At 36.3% G+C, this 12,290-nt stretch overlaps 1 protein-coding gene across 8 annotated transcripts in view; it reads right to left on the bottom strand.

The window, feature by feature from the left end:
* ULK4 (unc-51 like kinase 4) overlaps positions 1-12,290 on the bottom strand; it is a 224,149-nt gene that overhangs the window by 85,826 nt on the left and 126,033 nt on the right. For all 8 annotated transcript variants that reach the window (XM_048299801.1, XM_048299764.1, XM_048299787.1 and 5 more), the window contains one exon: positions 6,769-6,874. In XM_048299801.1, the coding sequence (XP_048155758.1) occupies positions 6,769-6,874 (106 nt within the window). The remainder of the gene's footprint in view (positions 1-6,768; positions 6,875-12,290) is intronic.

Here is a 12,290-nt window from a genome sequence, read left to right on the forward strand (position 1 = left end):
GCAGCAGGGATGTCAACTTACTGCAGTCTACCACTTAATTTCATGAACATTGGTGATGTAGCAGGTCAGAGAGCTGGCTAGGGAGCTACAAACTGTTCTTAAACAGTGTGCTATGGGCACCATGATCAAATGTCTTTTGGAGATTAAGCTGAAATCAAATTATCTCTGAGGAACTGAAAGGTAGAAGAATATCCTCCGAAGGTTTAGGTAAGTTAGAAATGTTTGGGGTCTATCTAGAGAGCCCAGAATTCATAGTCATGATTATGGTAGCAATAACTATCGTTTTGTTAAAGATCTGTGTATAAAAAAAACCATTTTTTTCCTTTTTTTTTTTTTTTTCAAGAAAAAGGTTAAAGTTGGATGTTGGTCTCATAAGTGCCACTTTTTGGATATGCAGCATTTAACAAGACTTTAACAATACAACACACAAAGACATTTGAAATCTAATTAGTCTCTTGACATTTGACTAAAAGTCAAAGCAGTGGACCACAAGATGAATAAGGATACTTAAGCCATGAAAGTTGATCTTTCTTTCATGAGGTGTAAATGAGTTATGATCATCTGACTAAAAACTTTATTGCAGATCTGTTCTTTTTAATAACTGTCCCTGCTTTAAGCACCTAGCATGCTTTCTTAGTATGATATCGAATATTATGGCTGACATTCTACACTTCCACCAAAGGTCCTTCTTTAGGAACTTTGGGTTTTACCCAAACTGCTTAAAATACCATGTACTACTAACAGCTGTCACATTTTCACACAACTCAAAGATTGCTTTTATTGTACTAAACTAAATTTCCCTTTTACTTCAGTTTCTGAGACTTGATATCATTAAGACATTAAGTTTAGGATTTGCTCTACCATATAATGGAAACTTGTTTTTAACATTCAGACAAACATCTGCTTATACTGCTAGTGGTGGTTACTTCAGTACAGTAGCCAAATACAAGATCACAGCAGTACAGTCTGGGAAAGGTAATTCAATTCAACATGACTGTATTGAACTTTTTATGTAAATCATCTCCTTACAAGACCATCATGAAAAAAACCTGGTAACTGATTTATGGAGTATAATGAGATTCAGAAAAGCTAAAAATGTAAACTCATTCATAAGTAATACTGGCCTGAAAACAGTTTAGTAGATCAGCTTTGAATAACAGTGGAAACTTGGAATTAATTTTAAACATGCTGAAAATAGCTTTTTATATAAACGTAATAAATGTAATGCATTATCAGGAATAAATAACTGCAGACAGACTATAAGAAATATCTACTTCAGCCTGTAAGATCTATTTTCCAACAACTTGTTTTGTTCATTTCTTCAGAATGAAGACCTTGTGAAGCAATTAAAGTCTTAGAACGACATTTCTCTGCAATGCAGTATGATACACCCAAGCTCTTCCTATAAAAAAAATGATGCAACAGTTAGATGAAGAAATTTCTTGCCTTTGAATATCACCCATGGACAAACAGTACTCAGAGGTGGAAAGCACTGCTAACTAGACAATGATTGAACTTTTTCTATTTTTAATTTGTACAAAGTACTTGAAAAACAACCAAAAATCCCAAAAAATCAAAAGTAAAGAAAAAAAGCAACAAAAAGATTGAATTGAAAGCAAAATAAAAAATTTGTGTATCTATGAATTGTACTTGAGTACCAGAATTTCACTACATTAAGTGCTGTGGTGCACTTGGCTATTTATTACTCATCACATCCACATAATGAAGCAGCCTTGCACACTAACACCACTTACTTATCAAGCAGCCAACTTCGTGGTTTGTCTTATGTCTAAATTTGTCCGTGTGTCAGTGCTTGTCACTAGACACATATCTAAGAGGCAGTACGCCTTTTCAGTAGACTGCTCTAGCACCTGGGTATAGAAACAGATGATCAACCACTGTACTCCTACAACACTTGCTTAGGAACTCATAATTTCAGCATCTAGAACAGGGTTCTCATTTTATAGTCAACAGATGTAAGCCCTTTTAATATGACAGGCACAGAGTAATGTATAGCTGGTTGTTTCATGACCAGTAGAAGTAACAATACTGCTCTTTGTACCTATCTGCATCCTATTATCTCTGCCTACTTCCACAGCAGTAAGTCACCATCCTCATCTCTGATGACTCCCTGCCCCTGTTTCTGAAACCTTGGTGCTGCTTTGTCCTATGTCACCCAACTATAAGCACACCCTCTAGTGTGAGTTGCTCCCATGCACTGACCAAGCCTGTGGGACCATTTCATAGGTACCCTCCTCAGGCACTGACTAACACACCGTTAAATTCAGTGGTTACAAACCTGAAACAGAGACTGCAGGCATCCTGGAAAGAAAATGGGAGGTGAATACTGAAAAGGCCACGGAGATGTATTAATTAGTAATAGGTCTTTACATATGTAATGTATAAGTACATATATATATTTTGAACATGTCATGCATAGCACTGTTCTATTTGCTGTACACTACTGAAGAATATTTAATTAATAAGGCTATTGTCTTTCCCTAAACTACACCATTAACTTGGGTCTCTCTCATCAGATACTGTTTATTATAGATTGAATACATATTCTGTATATTTGGATCTCTGTGCTCGTTCAAGTGAACTTGAAACTGTCCAATATCAAAAGATGGGGAAAGGGAGGAAACAAAGACTGGCAGCCAGAAGTCAAGACAGAAGAAGAGAGGGTAAGTGTCACTCTCTTAGAAGACCATGCTAAAAATGACCACAATTGTCTTAGCTTTTTAATATCTTTCCTTAACTATTCACCAGGGACCCTATATTAATCCTAGTCTCCTTACTGAATTCCAGTCTCAGTAATTAAACTGAATTGCATTATTCCCCTCTGATTATTAAGTGGAAATTGTCATGAATGTTAACAGAACAAATGTTTAATAGCTGATAACACAAGTACAGGCCATTTTAAATTCCCTCTGTGACTTCAGTTGCATATGTTATTCTCCATTTCACCTTTAAACATTTTAAGTGGTTATAGGTACATGTCTGATATATTGTAACACAAAAGGACACAGTTCAGGGATGAGAGAAATTAATGCTAGGCAATCCACCTTCTATGAAAGTTGCTGAAATGCACAAGCATATCATAGTTATTAACAGGAAATCACAGAAGTAGTAATGCAGAAAGTGCCATCATGCAAGACTTTCTTGAGAAAGGGGAAAGTTCAACATGTAAGCTACAGCCCCTTAAAAAAAAATCTATCACCTCATACAACTCCTTTCAGCAGAGAGTTCTGAAGGCTAACAGGCACAAAAGGAAACAGTGATGTGGGTCTCTAAATGATCTGTCTGCAAAAGTACAGCTTCTTGGCACCTGAAGAAAGGCATGCACAAAATCGGAAAGAAATCTTCATTGCTAATGTCTTGACTCTTAGATACAAAAATCTTGACAGGACTGACCACCTAACCTGAGTTGTTTCTTACATTCAGCAAGTATCTATGGTTTTTAATTTCTAAAGCTCCATATATACATGAATTAATTATCACAGTGTAATGGAGAAATAAGGAAAATTGATGACCCATAATACTGTCTTCAGCCTTTTTATTTTTTTTTAACTAGGCAAATAGCTCATGGATGTTGAATACCTTCATTAACGGCACAGACACAATGTTAATAGGATGTAATAACATGCATGTTCAGCAAGTTTACAGATGACATTGAAATGAAGAAAGCAGCTGATGTGATGATGGATTGAAGGATTCAGAAAGAGCTCAAGAAGCTGAAGAGCTCAAAAGAAAGGGCTGCCAGAAGCCTTTTAAAGTTTAACAAAAGCAAATACAAAGTTCTGCACTTGGGAAGGAATACATTCATAAAATAGTACAGAGGCTGAAAATACACATATCATGCAATCCACTCTCCCGAACACCTCAGTTGCCTGTCTCTGGACTTGCTCCAGTCTGTCAATGCCTTTGTTATAGTCTGGAGCTCAAAACTGGACACTACAATGAATGGAGGAGAATAATCACTCTCCTCCACCTTCCAGCTTTTCTTTCTTATCGCAGCCCTCTTTTGCCATGATGGCTACAAAGGCACACTGCTGACTCATGTCCAACTTTTCTGTTTGGACTCCAGGATATTCTTCTGCAAGAGGGAGCTCAGTTTTCATTTTACTAGATTGCATTCTTCTCCATCACACAAAAGTCATTAAAAAAAGAGAAGTTAAATGTCAAAGATTGTTGTAATGCTAGGTTTAGTTTAGCAGGCTGCAGCTTTCCTGAGAGCTCAACGGAGCTGCTTAGGGCAGTGCAACCATGTCACTATCCCATAGCTCATTTCGGATGGCTCCGTGGTTTTGCTCCAGCAGCTATCAGCCTTACAACACAGTGATGGCAAAGGACGTGAGAAGGGTCTCCCCATGAGGGTTTGAGAAGATTTTTAATCAAATCTTGTCCCCGCGACCCTCAGAGGCAGAGAGACCTCGTGATCCTGGCGCAGGGAGGTTTTGTCAGGGGCTCAGGAGGGGTACATGGGCAGAGTTGGGGTACAGGAACCAGTAGGGAGAGCCTGAGGGAGTGGCAAAGGCTAAGGGGAAGGAACAGGGCGGGGAACAATCTGGGATAGAAAAAGCAATAGGTAAACAGATCGCCATAAAAGATATGGCGGTGGAAGTTTAAGGTATTTTCTGGATGTGAACACTTGTCTATTTACAGATGGTAATGCAAAGGATATAAAGCCCTCCAGTTTGCACAGAATAACTTATCTCCCCTTTTAATTAAAAGAAAATCTAGTAGTCTGCAATTACAAGATCAATACTCTCATAACATTCTTGCAAACCAAATTTTAGAAGTTCTTTACTTGACAATTAGACCCTAAATCAAAGCGCTGGCCCAAATCCAGGTTTCCAGTACTCTGAAGATCAGCCAATGGGGAAAAGGGATGAGAGAAGATGGGGAGACTTGAGATAAATTATTTTTGGCTGCTGTGCTTCTTTCTCTAGTGTGGTTGCTGAAGTTCAGTGAGCCCAAGTTAGTGTTATCTAATCACTATTAGTCTGAAAATATTACTGGAGTCATTATGACATAACACAAAAAAAATACTTTAATAGTATTTCTATCCTGCTTCCTTAATTTGGAAACTAACATGACTGAAGAGATGAGTTTTATTTTTGGAGCAGATGAGAAGTGAAAGAGCACAGACATAACACCAGCAGCATAAAAAGCACACAGGAGTTTGCTCTGTAGGACAATAAAGAGGAGATATTTAGGGAATGGAGGCACTTCTGCCATGCTGTTAAACAGTTTTGCACCTAATTTGCCACACAGAAAGGCAGAGTATATTACTTTAAAGAAGGCATGCCAATTATGTCGCTTGTGGGACTTGAACAAACTTCTTTGCATTGTGCAGTTTTAACAAGTTACCCTGCTGCAACTGAGGTCAATGCCAACTTAGGATTTTGCCTGACAGACAGCAGATGTGCCTAAAGATAGTAAAAGCAGCACATACATCTAAATCTCAAGAAACCCCAAGAAGTTCTAAGTGTGATAGGCAGTTTGGTGAGAAACAACCAAAGAATCAGAATCCTATGAACCAGCCCTTTCCAAATTAGTCATACTATTCTATTCTCTCTCTTTTTTTTTTTTTTGGCTCTGTTCTCCACTAATACACCACTAACTTCAGAGTGGGTCTGTTTGTGACAGAGGAGAGGAACATGTTACTAGCAACAACGTCAAGCACCAGTATGTCTCCTGAAGAATTGCATTGCCCATTCAATCCCTTAAGAGTAAAAAAGTTAAGGAATTCAGCTCTCTTGCTTTCTGGGTCAGTGTTTTAACTACTACGGTAATTACGAAAATGAGGACATGACTACTACTACCCATCATGATTGGATTCATAGGCTGGTATGCGTACCAGCAAACAGTACAAACGGTAGCACGGATCTGTACTGCTAGATGTCACTCACCCATTCATGATAAACAAAAGAAATGCTATCAAAATGTACATCTCTAAACAAGTTTATAATTTATACAGATTTCCAATAGCAGAAACCTTTTCTTCAGAACCAGTTTCTAAATAAAAGAAGCTTAGATAATAAAATACAGTGAAATGAATCATGGAATCATAGAACAGTTTGAGTTGGAAGGGATCTTTAAAGGTCATTTAGTCCAAACCCCTTGCTATAAGCAGGGACATTTTCACGTAGATCAGGTTGCTCAGAGCCCTGTCCAACCTGACCTTGAATGCTCTCAAGGATGGGGCATCCACCACTCTCCAAGCAACCTGTGACAGTGTTTTATCACCCAACTTAGGTGATAAACATTTCATGAAAACGTCCAATGTTTTGTAGACTAAGACTTTATAGTCAGTTTGGGCCTCACCCCATTAGTCTACATGACTGGGCTGGAACAGAAGCTCTTTCTTAAAAGTGTGCAGAAATACAGTACAACTTATCCTTTCAGAAGTTTAACCAGTGGGAAAAGGAAGACCTTGCAGAGGTCTCTCCCTACACTCTGCACTGTTATAGTCAGAACTCCAGCCCATGCCTTCCTTCCAAAGGCCATTCTTCACAGACATAATGTCATTTTCAGTTAGTAATTCTTTTGTAAGTGCATTTTCTTGAAAGAACAACGTTCTGAAAGCAAAATTTATAATCAAATCAGGAAGGAAGGAAGAGGAAGTGATGAGGAGGACATCAGTTACAATGCGATTATCTACCAACCACAACAAAATCTAAATAGATAGAAGTTTAGTTTCACACAGTGCTGGCTACTACAGACTGGGAAACATCTACAGTGAGGAGAAAAAAGTTGACATACCTTCTTCAAAGAGAATCATCATGTTCGTACTTTTGTTAGCAACGATATTATTTAGTAAGGCGATTACAGTTTGCATTGTATTCCCAAGTATACTGTCCTGGTGTCTCTGCAAAAACAAAACAGTACAAAACCCAATAGGTCTAGTATTCCTTTTGCAAGGTTAGAAGACTATTACCTTAAAAAGTGTGGTAATACAAAAGCAGTACTTTCTCAATCCCTTAAAATTTGACATTTAAAATACTATAAAACCAGCCAAGTATCTTAGTAGATAACATCAGTTTCAGGGATCCTAATCTACAACCTTGGACCAAAACTTCTCCCACGTTCTTTTAAATTAAAAGAATTCTTAACTAGGTCTAATATGTCAGGACTTTTAAAAATGGCATAGAGCTTTATCAACCTAATTTCTATATATTCAGAACCAGAAATATTTCCCTTTGTATGATATTTCTTCTATTAATGGCATTACTGTTACTCTTTTCAGTCCCAGGGTGATAACCCCACCGTAAGTCTATTTGTTGTTTTCCTTTGTATACATTCATAATTTCACAGATAAATTAAAAACCTATGACTGTATTGAATTGCATCACTTTTTTAATGCTTTTCTTATGTTTGATGATTGCTTCAGTGATTTTTCACAATTGTTGAGACTACACTGAGAGAAGGAAGGCACCAGGGTTTATAAACAATTTATTTTCTTCTGTTATATTCACTACACTCCCATACTAAGGTTGAAAAGGGTAGATAAGGCAATACAACCAAAGCATTTATATACACACTAGGGACAGTAATAATTCAGATAACTTCCAAGAAGCCAAAATAGGACAAGCCTTGACAAATCTGAGTTTAGATGTAGAATTAGCCTGAGTACTTTCCAAATCTCCCTAGAAGGTTCAGGAAATATTATGTCCAATTTTCAGACTCAAAGCCAAATAGAAACATATGTCCAAAGTGAAAATAACAACTAAGAAAAAAATTGTCATGTTTCATGCATCATAGGTTTTTCACATGCACTTAGGTAATTTCCATGCTTCCCTTTCCCAACAAATCTCTCAGTATATTGGTATTGCTCAACTACTTCACTGCCACAGAATACACCATCTATTAGGGTCCATCTCCTGTCTGACAGTAGGCAGTTGAAAAAAATTTGAAGTTGAACATGATGAAACTTGTCTGAAGCTAAGCATTTCAGATGGCAAAAATCACTTCAGCTCTTGAATACAGTCGAAGGAACACTTTTGGTTTTCTGCACTAAAAAAATAAAATGCTATTATTTCCCATAAATACCATGAAATATGTATGTTAAGGAATAATACATTAACAGACAAATACATAAACATACACAGCCTTCTATTCAACTTCATGTTACACGAATTTTCTATTCACACTAGAGCACTCTAAAATAGATTATAAGGAGACGAGACAAGGAAGAGTACCTCACAGCCTTTTGAAGGACTGTAGCTTCCTACCCAACCCTTAAAAATATATATCCAAGAGCTCTTAAATTCTATTTACTTTATATAGAATTTTGAGATGTTATTCATGATTTTTACAAAAAACACAAGAAATATCTGTTCCTCTAAAGGTCTGAAATACAGCCTGATAAACTCAAAAGCAAAGTTGGAAAGTATAAACACCAGATTCCTCAAAAGATAAGGTAACCAATACAGAAAACAGACACCATAAATCCATGGTACTAAAAATATATTTGAAGTTATTTTCCTACAGATAGCTGAAAGATAAGAAAAACATTATTTTCAAAAGGCCAGCAATGTGTTTATCTGGTAGTCTATCATCACAATATCTTATTAATTCTCCTAAAAAACATCTAGAAAACAATACACTAAATAGCAAGAATGACTATTTGTGCTACTGAAGATAATGACACATACACTGAGAACATAAAATTAACAAAAGCAAAAAAAATCCCCAAGCGTCAAAACGAGAGCTGACTCAAATATTTTCTTTGCAAGTACAGTATCTTTTACTGCTTCATATATTTGAAATACACACCTCCCAGTAAAATTCCCCTTTCAGATATGCAATTAGAAGAGAAGCTGTTAGTTGTTCATGACAGCAATCTTTCGCTTTCACCAGGTTAGTAACATCTCAGTGAAGGCATCTTTGCTTTTAATGGACAACAATTGCACTGTGCAACCCTCTGCTGAAAGACCAGCACTGATGTTTTTACTTATATCAAAGCATAAATAACAAAACTTATCTAACCCTAAGTACATATAAACTAGAATTCAAGATGCAATGTAGATGTCTTGAGGAAGAAATATGGTATCTTAATGAATTAAATGGTATACTCAGCTGTACTACTAGTGATTTAATGTATGTTCCACATGGGTTTTGACAAGATACTAAGTTCCAAGAAGCTGCAGGTATGCTTTAGTTATCTAAGCCATCACTGATTGCTGCTAGACTCAATTTTAGAGGTTTATATAACAATATTTAACTTCATAATCTATCAAGGAGTAAAGCTGATCTAATTTGTGTGCACAGCACCACTGACTGTGGGCATTTAATGAACAGTGCACTTGACAGCTTTAATAAAACATAGCATTTGCCAGCAGAGATAATTAGAATTGAAGCACTAAAATTCTAGTGTTTGGCAACAGAGATGAAACAACTTCATTAAAATGTACAGCTTCAGTGAATGAAAGGCAGGAAAGCACTGGACCCTGAAGAATCAGCCTTCTCAAAACTAATTGCTTCAGTGCTTAAAAAGGACAGCTATGAAATACCAAGGGCATAACAAGGAAATATTAGTATTAAAAAAAAAGAAACCACAGAAGATAAATCAGGGTTTTCAAATAGAACTGAACTGTATTTAGGCCATTAAACTTTTCATTCTAATTTTGAAGGGTTGTGCTTTCACAAAAGAAATCAGTTGAAGTATTTATTTAAACCAGTTAGGTAAAAGGGTGTGAAATAGCAAAGAGGGAGTAGGAATCTTGGCAAGATACTATGGCTAAAGCTGCTTTTTCTCTTCCTTTAAGTGGATTAGAATTTAGAACGGCACTAGGCAAACGACAGTATTTTAATTACATTTTAGATAACAAAAGAGATTGCACTTGTGATAAGAGGTTTCCAATTTGGGAGACTTCATGTACATGTCTCCTACTTATGTATCTAAGAATCCAGAAGAGAAAGCCCTAAATGCTATGTTTACAGATATGCTGTAATTAAATCTTACACTACATACCACAGTACAGCTCATTCAATGTAATCAGAGAGATTAAACTCTCCTTCTCAAGCTTACATATGATCTATGAACACAAGTTAGGTAAGTAAGGGGACATAAGAAGATAGAGGCTTGATTTTTCATACACTAAATCCATTGAAAGAAGAAAATTATAGAAATGAATGATATTCAAATTATAGTTATTAAAACATGCCATTCTTATCTGATGATTCTTTGTCACAGTATAGTTGAGATGAAATAAACCAAAATGTTGATGCTAACAAGGACCTCTTTACAGGAACATAGTTAAATATTGCATTCAACCTTGCTTATTCTGATTTGCTTTTACTTCGTTTATGAGACAATCAGAAACTTATCTAGTTGGCTAATTTAATCTTTAATATTTTGTGGCTTTTGATTCATAAGATCAATTATGTACAAACTGAAAGCATATAAATATGGATCTCTAACATTAAGGTAATACTATTTTCCTTATCAACTGTCTAAATCAGAAGTAAGCACAGTCATGTTTCTTGCTACTCTGCTTTTCAAAAATCAGCCTTTTTCAGAAGTACAGTTCTACCAGAACTAATATTTCAAATATTTCCCTCTGGGTACAGTCACACAAAAAGGAGCAACTACTAATTTGACAACCAATTTCTAGAATGACCATGCTTTTCAGATGTATCACAACAGTGACATATTCAGTTCACACATGAAGATTATAAGTCTTGCAACTTTCACAGAAATTCCTGAGGCAATTTTGAAAAATAAAGAGCATCTGCATTCTTAGTCAATGAGTGCTTAGGCAAAGTCAAGAGAGGATAGGGGAAAAGTAGTGATTTTGAAGGACTAAGGCAACCATTAATAAAAACCTAGAATGTCAAGCATCAACCAACAGAAAGTAGTAGAATTAGTCTTGGATTTTGTTCTAATACCCACTGCAGCAGGCAATGCAAAATTTCACAATCTTACATTCACTGTTACAGACGAACTGCAAAGCAATTCAGCAGAAGCTCTTTAAAAAGAGTAACATTTCTTCTTTCTACAAATTTACACCTAAATTTCTAGCAGCGATGGAACCTCAAAGTTTATCCTTTTGCACCTAAAAGCCTTAGTGAAAAAACTCCACTCTCACAGAAAATTTTCTTTACTGTCAATGGAGTTGGAGTAGGCTCCTCTCTCAAGCAGAGTCAGGCTCCTTCACAGAGAGGACACTCAGAAGCAATTTCTTATAAAAACAATTTTACCCATTACCTAGAAAAAAGTAGCCAAGCAAATTAGGTTCCCGAGGATTAAAACTATTCATTGTGAATAACACTGAAGCTTCCTTAAAAGAAAAAATTGCACACAACTGAACAGACAGTATCTATACAGATATCTCACTCTGGAGGATTAAACTTCCTGGTATCAATGAAGATCCAGTACTCTGGAAGAATTTATGCTGGTATGCTCTGAAGCAAGCGAAACTTTACAAGTAATAGATACCACCACAGTAGTAACTTCATATCTAGAACCATAAATCTGTAGGTGCTTTGGAGAGTGCCAAGTATCAGTGAAGCATTTGAACTGCAAAGTCACTTGGGAGCTGCAGTCAAACATTATGCCAAAAATTACCATACCAAAATATTCACTTACCAGACTTGCATTTTCAGCATTCATTAAAAGCTACTTCTTAAAGAACTCAGAATGGCAGATACCAATCAATGGACATCTTTTTTCTACACGGATTTTGCTTTGATGCATAAAACACTTTGCCACCACAAGGAAAGAAGTCTCCTATACTCTGTTCATTAATCCATCGTCAGCTGTTAAGGAATGGGTCTCTGTCTCTTCTCCCTCAGAACCTACTCCCATATCCATAGCTAACTAGTTGCTAAAGCAGTATTTAAAAGCAAAAACTGGTACTGACTCAGTTTCCACTGCCTACTGAGGTGTGCAAGATCGGGATTAAAAAGCCTTTCCTGACACTTTCCGTAACTGAAAAAAAAACCCCAACAAAAAACCAACTGAGGAAAAGCTGTGCTTTTACAAGGAAGTAAAAATGATAGAAAAAATACCATTATCCCTCTTAATCTCAAATTGAATGTTTTATTTTTTGTACTCACAGACTTCCTTAAAATTCAGTGGTGTTGGTGAAAAAGGTGTTGAATGAGAAGCCATGGAATGACAAATTAGTACAGGGAAATTGAACCTGTCTGAATGAGGAAAGAATGCTTTTCTCTATCAGAATTTAGTTATGTAGAGAGATATATTCAAGCTGTCAACAGTGGCAGGAAAACCACATTTACATGTTTAATATTTTTGACTTTACTCCTTTCTTTATGCCTTC

The sequence above is a fragment of the Corvus hawaiiensis genome, chromosome 1 (genome assembly GCF_020740725.1).
Source record: "Corvus hawaiiensis isolate bCorHaw1 chromosome 1, bCorHaw1.pri.cur, whole genome shotgun sequence".
Classification (NCBI taxonomy): domain Eukaryota; kingdom Metazoa; phylum Chordata; class Aves; order Passeriformes; family Corvidae; genus Corvus; species Corvus hawaiiensis.